This window comes from Chiloscyllium plagiosum, chromosome 14, assembly GCF_004010195.1.
Source record: "Chiloscyllium plagiosum isolate BGI_BamShark_2017 chromosome 14, ASM401019v2, whole genome shotgun sequence".
Lineage (NCBI taxonomy): Eukaryota > Metazoa > Chordata > Chondrichthyes > Orectolobiformes > Hemiscylliidae > Chiloscyllium > Chiloscyllium plagiosum.
The window spans coordinates 58,692,502-58,711,438 of record NC_057723.1 but is presented as its reverse complement, the minus strand read 5'-3'; the positions used below and the strand labels follow the sequence as shown (position 1 = coordinate 58,711,438).

Below are 18,937 nucleotides of genomic sequence, written 5' to 3'. Positions count from 1 at the left end.
GGTTATAGACCAACAGGTTTATTTGGAAGCACTAGCTTTCAGAGGGCTGCTCCTTCATCATTTCAGGCCTCCACTAGGGCCATGTTTGGAATTCCCCAGCTATAACATATGTACATACAGTTGACAAATGGCCTGTTCAGAAGGGTGATTAATCAGATTCTCAGCAGACACTGATGTAGAAGCTACGAGGGCAGTTGCCTCTAGGGCTGTAAGTACAGGCCGCATTTGACTACCCATAATATGCACTCCCTTAACATTCAAGTTTGCAACTGTCTTCGAAGAAAGCCTTAGCCATTATCTCTTAACCATCTCGTGAAGTCGGTGTTTAGAAGCATGAAAATCTTAATGAGAATTACATTTTATGTAACATTAATGAAACTTTCTATTTGTTCTGCTCACTAAAACCCCCACAAGTCTTTGCTCAACTTAAACCTAGTTGATCGCAGCACTACTAACTGCAGTCAAGGTCAAGAAATATCTCGTATTTATTTTGGGCCATGTGAATCTCATTACTCTGATTTAATGGCTCACCATAAAGACCCAAAATCAATCATAATACAATCTAAATTTTAATCTCTTGAATTGTTTTACACCACATTCTTAAAACATTCAATTTTATGCAAACCTTAAAGCTGAATCACATAATTAAAAGGTATTAAAGTCCACAAAATAATTGACATTGGGCTCCTTTTGATATGAAGACAAAACTAAAATGTGGACCATAGCTTAAATATTAAGCAACTAAGCAAAACCAATGGAGAGCAAATACAGTACTACATGTAAAAAAATCCCTGACAAATGGTTCAATTTCTAAAACTGAATTCATAATTAAAATCCAACTCTCAGGATTTATATAAAAAATAAAAAAAGGACTACAGTACTTGTAAGAAATGTCCGGGTTCATTTACCTGTGGACTCATCCAGTGACCACGTTTTAAACAGGGCACATCACATGAAAAGAATTTCTAAGAAAGAATTTGCCATTTCAAGTGGGTCATATATACTTGTGTGTCAGAAAAATCTCAACATGCATTAAGAATTGCAAAATCTTTTTTAAAAAATATCTTCCATTTTCCATGTGAGAAAGCAATGTACAATAGGTACAAGTGTCATGTTTATTTCAGTTATGACTAGACAGTCATATTAATTTTCTCTCCAGCAACCCTCCCCACAAACTTCGGACAAGATGGCATATTGGGTGTCTGAACGTTGCAGCCCAACAAATGGCAGTGTAGTGGACATCTTAAACAGCAGCCAGAACCTTTAGTGTCGACGGGCTAAAAAGGGAAAACAAACAGTCAAACAAAACGAATGTTACACATCACATGTCAAAATGATAACTGCTGGTCAAATCTATTCAAGACACTATTTAAGTACAGATCAATTAGTTTGTGATTATTTGAAATAGCTGTCACCTCTTGGTAATGTGTGAAATGGGATTTGAGATTTTTTTTTGTAGATCATAACCTATGGTTGGTTTTCTTGATTTGACTTTAATTGGCAAGAGATAGATGTCATCCTTAGAGGAATAGTTGGCAGAGAATTCACTAGCTTTTAAACAAGAGCACAGGGAAAACATGAGTAAAACTTAGAATTGAGACTCTTCTGATTTGAGGGGGAAAAAAAACATGTGGACAAATGTCTAAGTTACTTCAATTGTAACCAGAAGGTTGAGTGCACTAAGAAATTGTGTAGAGCTGTCAAATTGATTTGGGTCACAGATCACCTCAAAGTTCAAAATGAAATACAAACAGCTAACCACGAGATATTAACCCTCACTAATTTTTTTCCTGACTCAATATACACGATCTAATAGACAAGAGGAAACAACTATTGAAAAATAAGTGCTAAATACTAATTGGTATTTCAGAAATGGAAATGAAAATCAAATGCCATGCCTGGTAAATGTTCTAAAGTATGCCATGCAATGTTGTCAATTAAAATATTCTACAAACTGAGAATAAAATGCTGACAAGAAAGGAAGATTGGGGGAGGTAAAAAAAGTTAACTGAACTTCTGTTCCCTAGTGTAGAGAATACCAACTTGGCAAGGCTGACTGTCCACTTTTCATTTGAGCACATATCCAAGTGATAATAATGCATGTCTGGCAAATTACTGGATTGTTAATACAAGTAACTAAAAAGGTAATGATTTGTTCTGATAGATAATTTGTGAATCGGGGTATGCTATTTGATAAAGTCACTACGATTTATCTCATTGGGAGTTGAGATACTATGTGTATACATTATCCATACAAATTATAGGTCAGATTTGAAATTTCATGGTTCTATAGACCTGGTGTATAGGTCCTGTTAAATGTGGAATCATTTTGTTCTCCGATATACTTGTATCCTGAGGCCTGAATGCATACTATATTCTTATGGCAAAAGATGAATTATTGCGTCTTGAAATTAAGTACCATGGAAGCTGCAGTAGAATATTAAAACAAAGTGTAATATCCAAGGATTTTTATTTTTAAACTTGTATTATTTAACAATACATGTTAAATATGCAAAACCCATATAGTACAATACCAGAGACAAAGTGATTTGCTAAACCAACAAGAAACCAGAGGGAAACGAAATACAGAATTTCAGGTTGAGTTTAGGTGGAATGATGTCAAATTTTAAAGTTTTACCAACCTTCCTTATTTCAACCGATAGTTAACTTTATCTTCAGATAGAAAATAGTCACTACAGTTCCAAAGGATCAGAGGGTTGCGCTCTCAATAGAGAAAGATGACTAGCCATTGAGTTTAACCTGATGGTCATCATGCCTCAGATGAGGTTCAGAAGGCAGGAACCTCATTAACTCCTGCACTGCCTAAGAGTTGTACATAAAGCCAACAGTGAAAAGGTTATCAGTGTCCAGATTGTACGTACGTCTATTCTTTCCCCAGCATTATTTGAACATTCCCTGTATATCAATCATTTTACTTTATCCATTTAAATTTACAGGTTGGTATCCTTTATCTGCATTTCTGAAAAGCAAGACAAAAACTGAAGGTCTTTTGGAAAGTAGGCCCGAGCAGACCTGTAGACATGCTGAGTATGGACTTCTGGAAAAAAAAGTTTCACTGCTTAGCCTGAATAAACCTAGAAATGCTGTTTTGCCCAAAGGGCCTGAACCTAGTATGTCATGTGGTGGAGGAGAGAGGATGACGCCTGCTTCCCTTCTAGCCCTATATGGACCTATAAGTGGGGCAACTATATCCAAAACCAGTTGGTCCTGAGGTTTCCAAATAAAGGATTCCTGACCTGTAGAATATTTCAATATTATTGTGTAGTCCAATGATGTAGAACTCTTAAGGCCCAGCATTGCTTGTAACACTAATTTGGTAGCTTCTGTAATTTTCATTTAAAAAGGTATAAGAGCACAACTATACAGGTTTCTCTCTAAATCTACAATACAACTTCAGATTTTAGAATTTGATTTCATGCACTACAAATGATATATTCAAAGCAGAAGGGTAGATACAGTTTTTAAAATCAGTAAATGTAACTACCACATCAATAAAAGCAACTCAGCATTCCTTCAACTTTTGGTCTGGCGAAAGTAGAACTGATTTTTACCAAAAAATCTGGATGATGGTGATGTAGCACTCATGATCATGTCCATTTTAATTCAAGCACAGCACACTCATGAAAAGTTAGCAAAACAAACGCACTAAGTATTATTTCACTGTAGCCATTTTCTTTTCCAGAAAAAGTGGAGATGTCAAAGAATTAAAACCAAATTCCTTCAATTCTCAATGAGCATCCTTAAATCCAACCCCTGAAATGTAGCACATTATGTTTTTGATTTCTTAGCATTGCTGAAACTTTCAAATTAGGAAACTTTAGTACTTCATTGACCCAATTTCCAGGCTGCATGAGGAACAGTGAGCCTAGTCTATATGCTACAGTCAGCTCAACCACCATCTAACCCAGAGGGAAAAAAACAACTTAGAAGTAGGTGGATTAAAGAACTTAATTCCCAAACAATTGAAACTTAGTTTAAGAATTCAGTTTTAAGCAGTTTTATTTCACTGTGCATTTTATGGTAATGTTAACACTTTTGAAAGTAATTATTTGAACAGAAATATTGAAAAATGGTTATTGCTCTGCACATGAGATTTTAAAAGTTTAATTACTGAAGTAACAATATTTTACAAGGAAAGCATCAAGAAAAACATTGTTACACTTTAACAGTCTGGTCCAGTACTGTACACACTTCCAAACTGAGTTTGGATTTTTTAATGCATAACAATATATAAAAGAAAACGAACAGCAATTCTAGACTTCAACTTCACTCAGCAATCCTGACCTGCTGACCAAGCATCCTGTGAAAAGATTTTGCTTGACTCAATCCTGCAACTAATGAACTTAACTGAATTTGTCAGAAACCCCTGGGTGGCATGCAAAATGGTCATTTGTCACAGTAAAAAAAAAACCCTATTGATATTAACACAGATGCTCTGATAGGGGGAAGTTTTATTTTGCATTGCTTTTAAAACGTAACCCAAATGATTCAGGTTTTCAATTAGGGAAGGGAACCCATTCCCACCATCTTATACAAGTCAACACAGAACTGATGCTAGAAGCATCAAGCGAGTTCAGAACAACTAAGAATGTGCAGTTAACATAGTCTTTCTAAAGTAGACGGTGCCCTGATCAGTAGGTTTATGAATATTGAAGAGCTTAATTTGCAAGTAGTAACATTGAACATGCAACTCAAGCAAAGATAGCAGCAGGAATTCACTCTTCCATTCTTTTCATAATGAAATTTAGTCAACAGTTGTAATGATGATATTTTCATTGTGTATGAACAGCATCACAGCTAAAGATTCTGTGTTCATTTCATTCAGCACTTTTCTCACTCAGTATATCCAGAGGTTTTGCAACTTGAACCAACATTACATGGAGAAAAGGATAGCTTACATTTGTGTCCTTTGAGACTACGGAACATTACAATGCACTTTACCAATAATCAGTTACTTTCGAAGTGCAGTCAACAGTGAAGGTTACGACAGGATCTTGATCAGATGGGCCAATAGGCTGAAGAATGGCAGATGGATTTTAATTTAGATAAGTGCAAGATGTTGCATTTTGGGAAAGCCAATCTTAGCAGGATGTACACACTTAAGGGTAAGATCCTGCGGAGTGTCGCAAAACAAAGTGACCTTGGCGCGCAGGTTCATAACTCCTTGAAAGCAGAGTCACAGTTGGATAGGATAGTGAAAGTGGTGTTTGGTATGCTTTTCTTTATTGATCAGAGCATTGAATACAGAAGTTGGGAGGTCATGTTGCGGTTGTACAGCATGTTGGTTAGCCCACTGTTGGAATAGTGCGTGCAGTTTTGGTCTCCTTCCTATCGGAAGGATGTTGTGAAACTTGAAAGGGTTCCGAGAAGATTGACAAGGATATTGCCATGGTTTGAGGATTTGAGCTATAGGGAGAGGCTGAATAGGCTGGGGCTATTTTCCCTGGAGCATTGAAGGCGGAGGTGTGACCTCAGATTTATAAAATCATGAGGTGCATCGATAGGGTAAATAGACAAGGTCTTTTCCCTGGACGAGGTGGGTCCAGAACTAGAGGGCACATTTAGGGTGAGATGGGAAAGATATATAAGGGACAACTTTTTCACGGAGAGGGGCATGAATGTATGGAATGAGCTGCCAGAGGAAGTGGAGGAGGCTGGTACAATTGCAACATTTAAAAAGCATCTGGATGGGTATATGAATAGGAAGAGTTTAGGAGGGATATGGGCCAGGTGCTGGCAAATGGGATTAAATTAGATTGGGCTACCTCATCGGTATGGACAAGTTGGACCGAAGGGTCTGTCATCTCGATGACTTTATAGTAATAATAGGAGAATCGACGTTTCGGGCATTAGCCCTTCTTCAGGAAGAAGGGCTAATGCCCGAAACGTCGATTCTCCTGTTCCCTAGATGCTGCCTGACCTGCTGCGCTTTTCCAGCAACACATTTCCATCTCTGATCTCCAGCATCTGCAGACCTCACTTTCTCCTTATAGTAATAATAGGTAAACATGGCAATCAATTGAATAGCAATGTTCCAGAGTCAATACAGATTTTGACTAATGCTAGAGACATGTTGAAGCTGTTCATCTTGCACTTATTAGGACAAATGTCAAATTTCAAATTATCAATTTATGGACAGGAGTAAAAGAGTGCCAGGATATATCAACTTCCCATCCTCTTGGCAGTTCAATAAAAGGTTCAAGGCTTGAACATACATGCAGTTTTCTGCAAAATAAAAATCACTATTACCAGAAACTTGCAAGCAGATCTGAAAATTGCCAGGTTTCTTATTACCCTGAAAAGCAGTGTTCAAATTTTTGCAATATCAGGTTAAAAGGTGTTTCATGCTGCTACTATCAAGCAGCAAGTGGTACTTTCTACTAACTGGATGCCACTCACCCAATTCAGCAACTCCCATATGAATTTCAGTGCCATTGAGCTGTTAGGTGCATATGGCCATAATTCTAATAATAGCTGTTTGAATCTAATAGCATCTTTCTTTGGTTGTTCGAAAAACAGCTTAAGTAGATAGCATTCTGGAGCAGCCAAGCTAACTAAATCCAGAACAACTGGTTAAAGTGATTCTGCAATTGGGTAACACTTGCTGAACACAGTGAGCTAACAACTATATTATCAATTTGAGAGACTCGTTAAGGATTGTAGCACTTGCAAGAAGCAAGGTAGACCAACTTTAGAGTAAGAGTCCTACAGCACGCAACAGGCCCTTTGGCCCAAACTGGTCCATGCTGACCAAACCGTCTGTCCACACTAATGCCATTTCCCTGCACTTGGCCCATATCCTTCTGATCCTTTCCTATTCATGTATTTGTTGAAATGCCTTTTTAATATTAATGTACCCACCTCAACCACTTCCACTAGCAGCTCATTCCATATGCATACCTCCCTCTAAAAAAAGTTGCTCCTCAGGTTCGCTTTTACACTTTCCCCTCTAGTCTTCCAATTCCCCAACCTTCCTATAACAAGGTGACCAAAACTGAATATAATACTCCAAGTGTGGCCTCACCAACGTCCTGTATAACTGCAACATAAAACTTCCCAACTTCTAAAGTCAATGCCCTGATGCCACAAGCCTCCTTCATGCCCTGTGACTCCACTTTCAGAGAAATGAGAACCTAAACTCAAAGATCCCTCTGTTCCACTACACACTTTAAGGCGCTACCATTCACCATGAAACTCCTATCTTGATTTGACGTTACAAATTACAAGACCTCAGATTTATCTATATTATACTCAATTTGCATTTTGCGGTCCATTTTCTAACTGATCATGGTCCTACTACAATTTCTGACAACCTTCCTCACTGCCCACAATACCACCTATTTTAGTGTCATCTGCAAACTTAATCATGCCTTGTACATTCTCATCCAAATTATTGACATAGATAACACACAATAGGCCCAACATCGACCAGAGGCACTCCAGTAATCATAGGGGTCCAGTCCGACAAGCATCCTTCCACTCTTACCTTCTGCTTCCACTATCAAGCTAATTGTGCCCAAATTGCCTGCTCACCCTGGATTCCATGCAATCTAAACTTCCAGAGCCGCCTACAATGTAGAACCTTATCAAAAGGCCTTACTGAAATCCATATGGATTACATCTACTGCCATGCCCTCGTCAACCTTCCTGGTCACTTCAAAGAACTCTAACAAATCTGCGAAGCATGGTCTCCCAATTAAAGCCATGCTAACCACTCCTAATCAAACCCAGTCTTTCCAAATGCACATATACCTTATCTCTCAGAATCTTCTCAAGTAACTTACAAATCCCAGATGTTTAGCGTCCTGGTCTATAGTTCAGGCTTTTCTTTGCAGCCCTTCTTGAATAACAGCACAATATTCACTACCCTCCAGTCTACCAGGACCTCACCTGTTGCTAACAATAATGCAAAAATATCAGCCAGGGCTCCCGCAATTTCTTCTCTAGCCTCTTGCAGTGTTCTTGGATAAAGCTGGTGAGGACAAGGGCATTTACCCACTTTCATACATTCTAATATATCCAACACAGCCTCCTCTGTGATATGGACTGTCCCCAAGACATCACCAGTAACTCTCCCAAATCTTCATGTCTTTCTCCATGGTAAAGACAGGAGAATTATTCATTGAGAACCTTGCTCATCTCCTGTGATTCTGCACATATGTCCATTTTGGTCATTGAGGGGCCTTATTTCTCTCTAGTTAGTTATTTTTTTCCACTAAAAATGGATACTTAAACTCATCCTAATCTTTTCAACCAAGGCTCTTGCGTGGTCCCTTTTTGCCCTCCTGGTTTCCTTCTTCAGTAAACTCTTGTAGTTCCTGCATACCTCCAGGTATTCACTTGATCCTAACTGCCAGTACCTGAGCCATGCCCCCCTCAGGTCAAAGTGTTTTTCAAAAAATTAATATGTTCAAGCCTTACATCTTTTTGTATCTTCCCAGAAGCTTGGAGAGCTTATGTGCTTTCTTAATGTGAATTCAGCCAATCAGCATCTTTTTCTCCTATTGTGTGAATCATTGTGACTACTATAATCTGAAATCATGTATTTTTCCTGCTGACTGCAAGACAAAAAGCATGGGCAACATTTCCTTTTCCAGCAAAAGGGAAATTGCTTTCATCGACACTGCTCATGGTAGCTTGTATCTTTCCCCATCTCATCACTTGAATAGGAAGATGGATTAAAAACAAGTGCTGAAAACACTTAACAGGTCAGGTATGAAATGTGGAAAAAGAAACAGTTAATGTTTCAGTTGAATAATCTTAACTATAGATATTTTTAATCAATCTGTTCAGCAATATAATGAAAAAGTTGGGACTTGAACCCAGGTCTTCTACCCCAAAGCAGGGACACTACCAGTGCTACAAGAGCCCTTAAACTTTTTATCCATCCTAACTCAACTTTACCTTTCCACAGATGCTACTTGATATGCTAAGCATTACAAGCTTCAGTGATAATTTGGTTTTAAGAGGATTCTGATTAATTGTTACAAAATTTAAGCCATTCACAGATTTTTCAATTTTAGTCCTTCAAATTTGTGCTGCATGGTTCAGCCAGATAAACGGAATTCAAACTTTCAGTGCATTTTCAACACCACATTGAAACAGATGGTGACTTCTCGTCAGCTAATGTTCATTTCAGAAACTAGCATGAATCACTGATTTACACATTAGTTGTATCAAGTTTTTTTTAAAAAAAGCAAAACTAGGAAAATCACTAAAGCATCATTACAGCAAACATTACGGAGACAGTTATCCATGAACCAATAAGCCAGCTTCAGTTTTAACAACCATTACTCCAAATAACAGCACTTGAGTTGTTCAAAGTACATGTGTACCAATCAATCAATTCCATGGCTCACTTTGATCCCCAGAACGAGAAAGATTTTCAAAAAAGCAGCTTTTTAGAAATGATAAAGTAAAAAGACAAGGGCCATCTCGATGTGTAGACAGTTTTGGAGCCAATTTTTAAAATGCTTTTCCACGGAGTGTCCAGAGAAGCAGAAACTTAGTCTTTAATAAGCATTCTATTCAAAAAAGGAAAGGAACTCAAACAACACAATAAAACAGCCAGCAGACTGTCCTTCAAGGTTTCAGCTCCTACACATCCAACTTGTGAAATGTTTAAGGCAACTGGGCCTAACGAAATTGGAGTACTTATTGGATCTAAACTCGATTTATTTGTCCAAATTCCTGATCTTAAATGCTGAAAATTGATAAATTAAGTAGATTTTTACCCTCGGTGTTATAATAGTCAGTAGCCATCCTCATTCTAAAACTAACATTGAATTGCAGTCATTACACCAATGTGCCTAATTTGAAGTTTTACAATTAGTCATACATATTTAAATTTGGGCATCAGTTTAGTGTAACCCCAACCACTTGACTTGCCTACCTTCTTTGATGTTTTCATGTTTCAAATTGTGTCAGCAGGGCCCGCACCTCAGGTGTCAGCTGCTTTGCAGCCTTGGCTGCCTCTGTGATGGCCTTTCGGTAAAGGCCCTTTCTCTTCTTGTTAAACCGTGACTGGAAGTTTTCTAAAAATGGGGAGACTTGTGAAAGAGCCAGGAAAGATGTTGTTGGGGACCCAAACCATGAAATTCTGGCCTCCTGTCTTACTAAAAAGCCATTATCTTTCCGGCTCACAGTTATAGTAAGTATGCGGGCAGGCCACCAGGGGAAACCGTAAATCTTGGCCCAAACAATGTCCCCTACACATATGGTCTTGCCATCTGGAGTCACACATTTAGAGACATTTTTGGTAAAGACTTTCACTTTCAAGGAATTAGTGAGCTTTTCTTCTTTTGAGGAGGAAGAGCAAGGTACATGCATACTGCCTGGAGGAAAGTCAAATGTTTCAGTAGAACTACATTCTGAGTTGGAGGATTTTATATCATCTGCACTATCACTACTACAAACTGAAAAGGTGGAAGAGTCAGATTTATTTTGACTGTAGGTCATATAAACAGTTATATTGCCTCCTCTGCCCCTTTTCCCCAATTGTTTTTCATCTTGCTCACAAGGCCATTTTATTTCCCTGGTGTCTTTATTCTCATCAGTGGACTGTTCCAACCCTTTTGTGGGACTATCTTTTTCAGAAGGCTGCTCACCTGCTGAGCGGGAAGAGGTACAGCGAGGCGGCGCTTTGGACACTGTCTTACAGCTGCGTAGTCTATCAAGTTTAGCCTTGTAAACAGAATCATTTTCTTCATTCCTGTACCTTTGTGGTTTTAAACGAATCCGTGGAGGGAGAGAGCCAGAGTTGGTGGTTTGAAAGCGCCGTGTAAAATGAACTTTTGGAATGGTACCACCAGATGAAGAAACTTCCTGCTGTTTCTTTTGAACTTTGTCTTTGGCCATTTTCAATACTTCCCTGGCTTTCGTGTGATCTACGTTCTTGTTCTGTAGCACTTTCTTGGGATTCAACTGCACTTTAGAACTATGTACTTGGGAAGAAATCTTGACTACTTTGCCCTTGCCTGTAGTTAGATTTGAAATTTTAATGACTGTATTTCTCTTCTGACCATCATACTGCGTTTTTGCTTCCAGTTTATGATCTGTTTTTAGTCTCTTAGATACTGCAGGCGCACTGTCATTTTTTCGTTTCTTGTCCTCATTTCGAGAAGTGTCATTTGTGCTGCTGCCCCTTCTCAACTCTTTTTTATCTGCAGAAATACTATTTTTGCATCTGTCACATAAAACTTGTCTTGGTCGGAGTTTAATAGAATTCATTATGGAAGTAGACTCCTCTCTGAACATTTTCTTTTTAGGTCGTTTAATCCTTCTTGGAGGAGGTTGAGGTATAGACTGGTTATAAGTATGTCTAATAAAGAGTGGAGGAGGATAAGGTGCTCCTTCGTAAAATAACGGTGCAGGTTTTGCAGTCCACAGGCTTTCAACCACACTAGGGTGTGTAGAAGGTACCAAAGATGCTGCTTCACATGTACCTGCTGATTTTGAACTTTGCTGGATCTGTTGCTGGAATGGTTCACATTGAAGTTGCAGTAAGTCAGTTTTATCCTTGTAGTCCCTTTTTGGAAGCACAGTCACAGGAATTCCATAGGGCCCAAACCTGAGAAGGTATAGCACAAATGGATTCAGTCCTAAAAATCAGGTTTTTGCATTTTGCTCCAACTTTACTATCACCATTAAATGCATTTATTTCCAAGCAACACATACTTTTTGCATTCTTAGTGATTCAGATATCTTTCACATGAATCAGAAAGCTAAAAATACCACAGTGCAGACTGTGCATCACAAGTGCATTAAACTGTTGACATACCACGCAAAGAAAGAGTCTAGAGCTACACTTAAAAGCCAGGAGGGACTAGCTTTGAATGCTTAACTGAACTGGACTTGCTCATGTTCTCCGGGTAAATATTGATTATAAACATGCAAAAAAAATTCAGTTACATCTCCTTATATACCAATGTAGTGCAATATGGCTTTGAAAAGGAAAACTTAATTCTAGTTCAACGTCTTACACCAATCAAAACCTAAAAGATATTAGAAAAAAGTTCGATTCCATTGACAGTGACATCCAGAAAAGGGATTTGTGAAAATTTGTTGAATGTTACAGTAAATGACCTTTCTGGTTGCTTGCTTACCTGGTAAATTAACCTTTTTGTTACCAAAAATTGACAATGATTGGAGCAGAATTGCAGTGTCAAGTTTTCCATAATTTACAATGCTTTATAAAATCTTCCATTAAATAAGCTTTTATTTCTGAGCTAGCAATTACACAAGTCCAAAATGGAGATGTTGCAATAAACAGTAGATTGCCGGTACAATGCTAATCGATAATTATCTCATCCAATGACTTAAGCATTATCACCCGAATTAAATTTTATATACACATTAATTACAACTTGTCGTTAAGAGTTTAATTCAGATCAAGTAACCAAATGGCCTCAGTACAGATTCTTATAAATGGTGCTTTGTTCAAAAATAACTACCTGCTAAATTGTTTATTCCCACTCTGATGTCATGCATAAGGAATTCTGGTCTCTCTTCATCTGTCTTCATAAAATCAAACAGTAATAATAAAGATAGAAGTGTCCACTTTGTCGTGGCAGAGTTGAGAACAGTTGAATCTTCTTTACGTTTTCTTGAATCCAGCCCCCTCTTGCCCATCGAAATGTCATATTTAGTCTTGCAGCTCCTCTCCCGGGTGAAGACTAAATAATACCAACTTCTGATTTTCATATCTTGGCAATATGAAGTTAAAGGCACATACCAGTCTATGATCAGAGGATGGGATTAATTTAAACTACATTAGATTGTTCCAACTGGAGGCTGGTAGCACCAGCATTTTACAATATTGGAAAGCTCATCACTGACAGCACAATCAACCCCAAATTACTTGGAATATTTTTGATAGTATTTATCCCAGAACTGTGCTGAAGAACTAAGTCTGTCTGTTAACGTTTCAAACTCAAACAATTATTCATATAATGCATAGTATTAAAAGAATCATTCTGGATGCTTACAAACAGAAGAAATCCTACTCTAAGTTAGCCTTTTAATTCACCCATGATTTTTCTGGACTAATCATAGACGGTACTTTCACTTCAACTTTCTTTCACACTTTTTAAGAAACTCACTATTTCAACAGTGAGAAAACTGTATACAATTGCAGCTAAACAGGTTTCCTAAATCCCAAATCAGACTAATGGAACAAAAACTTTGATTCAGTGGACCAACAAACATTCATTTTTCTCTTTCTCTCTCCCCCCCCCCCGTTTCCAGATGATTCTGCAAATGATACAATAATATTCATTTAGCACATTTTTAAATCAATGACTTCTAACAATTATGTTGATATATACTTGTCCTACAATCTTAATATTTTACATTTGCTTCTGAAAAAGAATTAATACAAGCCAAACAAATCCAACATTCAGTTCTCATCTACTACTAGAATTGGAAGTGATAAGAATTTCACCTTTGACGTTCTTCCAAAAATCAGATGTTTCAACTTTTCGCATTTCTAGCAAAAGAAATGGCAGTGACAACAAAATGGAAGCCAGCTTGAGACCATGGCTTGCATCCTAATGCTGATGAAACACCAACTATAAATGGGCACATTATATCAGGAGTAGCAAAAGTCTCTAATATATAGCATTCAAGACATCTCCACACTATAAAACGGGGTATGAAACATTGGCTGATGTTAGAAAGATCACGTCTTCGTTACAGAAGATGCAGTAAAATGAAAAATTACTGCTGAAACAGGTGTTATATACGCATTCAAATGATACCCAAACATTTATAGAAAAAAGCTATTTGGAAAAAGGCCTATAATTTGGGTTCACTTTCCCTAGAGGATTTTTACTCCAATTGTTCACTTCCATCATCGCTATTATGGAGGTCAATATTTTGACAGTAGACCTACAGTAGAGCTTTAGGATGGACTGGCCCAGATTTGTTAAGAAATAGAGGGTGTTGCTACATAAAGAAATTTTGTGTAGTACACAAATGCAAATTAGGCTTTTGACTGGACAAATGTAGCCATTTACATTTCCCAATGTTATATTTATATCAGTTACTGTAGCACTAACCATTGCATCCTGGCTCTAAGAATTGCTGGCTGGTTCTGCTCCCAAAATACTAATCCTGGCAATAATTGGGGTGAAATGGCCAATAAAACCAATTCTAAGCTGTAACAAAAAGAAGTTTTAGAAAGAATTCATATAAAGTACTTTCAGTAATTAGAGCAGATAGCTACTTTAAAGAATCCTCCTTTCAATGTTTATTTTAAATTTAAAAATCAAAAATGTACTAGAGAAGGAAGCATGGTTCTTTATTTTACAGCAGCCAAGATTGATGAGAAATGCTATATACTTAACACAATGGATTATGCTAAATAAGTGCAAGCAGTTTTTCTCAAATTCATTTGAAGATAAAGACTTAACTGACTGGGCTAGCATTATTCTCAAGCCACAATTATCCTTGTGGAACAGCAGTCCATTTGAGGTAGGGACACCACCAGTGTGTTAGGTTGAAATCTTGGAATTCCCTCCCTAATGACAGAAGGAAACTCAATAAAATTCTAAAAGGATGGTGAGAGACTGAGAACTTGCAGGCAATGGTTTTCCCAAGTTTCCAGTGCCCTCGTCCTCTTGGATGCTAGCGATAAGGCACATTCTAAAGCAGGTTCCACAAATTTTTGCATGCATTTTATAGGAGTTAAACACTGCAGGTGGTGGATGGAATGAGTACTTGCAGATGTGGTGCCAGTCAAACAGTTTTTGTCCCGATCGTGTCAAGCTCAAGAGTATTAATGGAGCTGCATTAATCCAGGCAAGTCGAGAGTATTCCAATTTGTGTCTTGTAAGATTGTTGAAAGACTTTGAGGAGTCAGGAAGAGAGTTACTCAGTGCAGAATTCCGAGACTGAATCTAAAATTACTTATAGCTTAACTTTAAACAAATCACTCACAGGTTTTGATGAAAAATGGCATAAGGACATAGACAGCAGTTCTTGATTCTGGAACCTTAGTTTCTGGCTAACTACGGAATAACTGATGTTAGAGTAGTAAAGATTGACAGTAACCGTCTGGGCCAGCATTTATTGCCCATCCCTAATTACTCAGGACAGTTAAGAATCTGCATTGCTATAGGTCTAGAGTCATACGCAAGCCAGATCAGGTAAGGAAGGTAGATTTACTTCCCTGTAGGACGTTAGTGATGAGTTTTTATGACAGTCAACAGTAGTTATAAACATAACGACTTGAAGAAACTCAGCAGATCTGGCAGAATTTGTGGAGATTTAACATTTCAGGTGCAGTGACACTTTTAGTCAGCTCTGAAGAGGGTTAATTATTTTCTCTCCACAGATGATACCAGATCCACAGTTTCTCCAGCAGTTTTTGTTTCAGATTTTCAGCATCCACATTTTTTTTAATTGGTTAAAAGACTAGCATATTTTATATTCTAAAATTTAAATGTTTGACCTGAATTCAGATTTCACCATCTGCCATGATGAATTCAAATCTATGCCCTCAGAACTGAGCCTGGAGCTCTAGATTACTAGTGACGTTACTATTATGCAATCACCTCGCCTCATACAACATTTATATGAAACAAAAAACATCCCAAAATAGTGATACTACACTCCAAAATTTAGCATCTCAAAAAAATACAAAAGTTATACTGTAAGAAACCTAAATTGTTTTGCTCTCTGGGAATAGACTGGTTTCAATATTGCATGGGAGGCTTGAGCTGCCCCACCTACCATAAGAATTTCCCAACTCTTGATCCAAGAACAGCACACATTACCATGTTGGGGGCATCTTGGGCTCTCACCAGGTTGAGAGGGGGGGACACGCAGGAAGGTTGACTTCGAAAGCAAATCTGGAGGCCAGAAAAAACCTTGAGACACACATGAGACCTTGACCTGAATGAGTAGTAGAGGCTCAACCTGTATGCATTTTTTTTAAAAAAGTATTTTTGTTACAGAATAGCAGAGTCAAAGTTTGTTTTCAGAGACATACATTATCAAGTATAACTAAAAAGAATTATTAGCCCTGGCTCACTTCTAATGTGAAACACAGACTGCATTACACTGTTTAGATGTATACACAAACTCTGCATAACGTCTAGGTGCATCACATTCTTCCTGCCACTCAAAAATCACTTAGTCAAAACTCATTTTAGATCGATTTAATGGAAATTGAAAAACATTACAAAAGGGAGTTACGGTACTTCAACTCATTCCTTAAAATGTGCAGATAGTAGTGGTCTCATTCGCAAAACTACGTTATTAACCTTTAGAGATACAGTTGACCCCTAAATTGAAAAAGTAAATCCAAACAAAATAAAGAAGGGCATTTGAGGAGCTTCATACTCTTTCTCTGCATTTCTATTTTTCTTTTTCCAAAAAAGTTAGGAGGACTGATGATGCATTGAATTTGGGTGTGGGTGGGTGACTATGTGTGGGGGAGTTGCTGGAACCTGGTCTGAGCAGGGCTGGATATGGTAGGGCAGGGCTATGCCCCCACGAACTCCCTTCTCTCCCTCTGCACGTCCTTTGGCAACGCAGCGGCCACAAGGGATTCGGATGCAGCAGAGCGCGGAGACGAGGTGCCGGCCGCTATCGCCTGCTGCCCTAGGCCCATAGGTGGGCACTTCATTGGCTCACACTTTACCTGCCCCACCATCCGCCCTCCAGGTACCACTCCAGGCCTCTCAGGAGAAAGGTGCCTTTTTCTCCTCTCTTTCTACCCGTTATTTTGTGTTTTATTTTCTCGTACCTTCTGGAAATATCCATTAGAACTCCTGAGAAAAGCTTCTCTTCGAAACGCAGGGACACGACCAATGCGTCGTCCACGACGTGATCCACCGTTACCCTGACTTCGGAACCCGCTAGGAGTTTTAAGGCGGCAGCGGCGGCGGCAGCAACGCCAACACCCGCAGCCGCCATTTTGCTTCCTGCCTGTTCCTGAGCGCCGTTTCTCGTCTGCACCCACTCCGCTGCTCGCCGGCCTGGCTCCGGGGCGGGCGCTGCAACACCACCTGCCTCCCTGCCATCCTCCTATTGGTCCAAATCCATAGTCCCCTTCTCTGATTCGTGTTCTCGAACTATCCATCGGCTGTGGCAGGGGCGGCCTATTTGTTCTGTAGGTCTCCCGATTGGTGTGGTTGGCTGTCAATCTGCCGAGGTCGGGAGAGACTCGTTTGACGATTGGTTCAATGAACTGCCTGTCCCAAAACTGCGGCCCCGTTGTCATGAGAACTCGTGTCGCTCAAATCCGTTCTCAGATTTGTGAATGGTGAGACAAGCTGTCAATCAATCATCTTCGCCCCGAGGCTTACAGCAGTTTCTGACTCGTTGGATAACTTGTCAATTATCGGGCACCGAGCTATGAAGAACGCAATGGCTGCTATGCAATTGATTAGAATCAATAGCGATTTTTGCAGTTATATTTATTAACTATCACTGAAACCAATATTTGTCAAGTAATAACTATTAGTAATGTAATACCATACTTTTGAAAAGTTACTTTGCTTGTGAGAGAGCAAATCTTTGACCCCTTTACATGTGAACTATTTTAAGGACATTTCGAAAGGTCTTCGGAAGTTAAAGGCAATAGTTGAGAAATTCCGTTAGCTTTAGAAGAAAAATAAATCGCACATTTGTTGAATTTCAAGCACTTTGAGAAACTGAAATTTAGATAATATGACACTGAAAGCTCTAAAATGTCCAAATGGGTTGAAAGGCCTTTCCTTTCATCCCCCTTGTTTCAATGTAATAGTACTACCTTTTATAGTTGGGGTGAGGTAAAAGGTGATTCGGTAATTTATTTAAAACCTGCTTCCCTTGTTTAAATGGAAGGTATGAAACATTTCATTAAGCCTCGACTGCAATTAGGAACTTGAGCACGTGATTTACTGAGCAGCAATGATTCCAGTTCAGATGGATGGGGTGGGCGGGGGAAGTGTTTCCAGTTGCTTTAAAGCGGACGTTTAATGTGGAATTAAGGCCTCAGCCTGGTAACTGAAAATATGTAGGAATGCAAATATCTACAACGATGCCCTTTCAGCAGATTGCTCTAGGTCTGAAATCATTAATATATGCATGCTCAACAACATTCTGCATAAGATTGACCCAATTAAAAAATCATGAAAAGTGTTTCACTGTGTCAGAGCTGTTAAATTATAGTAATTAAATTTGGTGAGATCATTTGGCAACAGGGGAAAATAATCTTAAATACTTTTTCCTCCTCAACCATGAAAAGGTTGTCAGGTGCTAAAATTTACTGTTTGTGTCCTTATTGGATGATATAATGAATAATGATATTTTTGAGGTGAGTCCAGTTGAAGAACCATCCTCATAATTTTTGATCAAATTCAGCACCACATACAATGGAATAACTTTTAAACAAAGCCAGTGATTCAACTTGATTTTCCCATACCCAGCCACTTGTTATTGATCACTCTTTTTAAATATATAGTTCCTAACATATCTCAAAATTGTCCTTCAGAGTCCAAAACCTATGCTTTCTAGACTTACTATGATAACCTTGTTCCTTGTTTTTTTTCTTGCGCTCTATTCTCTTGCTGGCCATGTTTTTCTCTGTCTCTGTAACCTTACCTAGCCAAACAACACTCCAAGGTGTTTGCACTTTACAGTTCTGGTTTCTTGCATGTTGGCACTTTCATTGCTTTATCTTTGGTGTTGCAGCTTCACCTGCCTCAACCCTAAGCTCTGGAATTCTCTAAGGTGTATGTTTGCTATCCAGACATTTCATTACCTGGCTAGGTAACATCATCAGTGGCCACCTCCAAGTGAAGCAAAGCTGTTGTCTCCTGCTTTCTTTTTATATGTTTGTCCTGGATGGGGATCCTGGGGTTTGTGGTGATGTCATTTCCTGTTTGTTTTCTGAGGGGTTGATCGATGGTATCTAGATCTATGTGTT

The 18,937-nt window shown here is 38.6% G+C and overlaps 1 protein-coding gene across 7 annotated transcripts; it reads right to left on the bottom strand.

Moving 5' to 3' along the window:
* Positions 1-550: 550 nt before the first annotated feature.
* pwwp2a (PWWP domain containing 2A) lies at positions 551-17,216 on the bottom strand. 7 transcript variants are annotated; one of them, XM_043703876.1, is made up of 5 exons: positions 16,772-17,216; positions 15,754-15,890; positions 14,079-14,177; positions 9,914-11,590; positions 551-1,277 (listed from the first exon to the last, which is right to left on the bottom strand). In XM_043703876.1, exons 1-4 carry the CDS (start codon positions 17,105-17,107, stop codon positions 9,928-9,930), a joined length of 2,235 nt encoding a protein of 744 aa, XP_043559811.1. In that variant the 5' UTR covers positions 17,108-17,216; the 3' UTR covers positions 551-1,277; positions 9,914-9,927. The 7 variants fall into 7 exon arrangements, with proteins under 7 accessions (XP_043559811.1, XP_043559813.1, XP_043559815.1 ...); XM_043703878.1 differs by having other exon boundaries at positions 15,754-15,872; XM_043703880.1 differs by having other exon boundaries at positions 15,754-15,939; positions 16,772-17,040.
* Between the last annotated feature and the right edge of the window lie 1,721 nt (positions 17,217-18,937).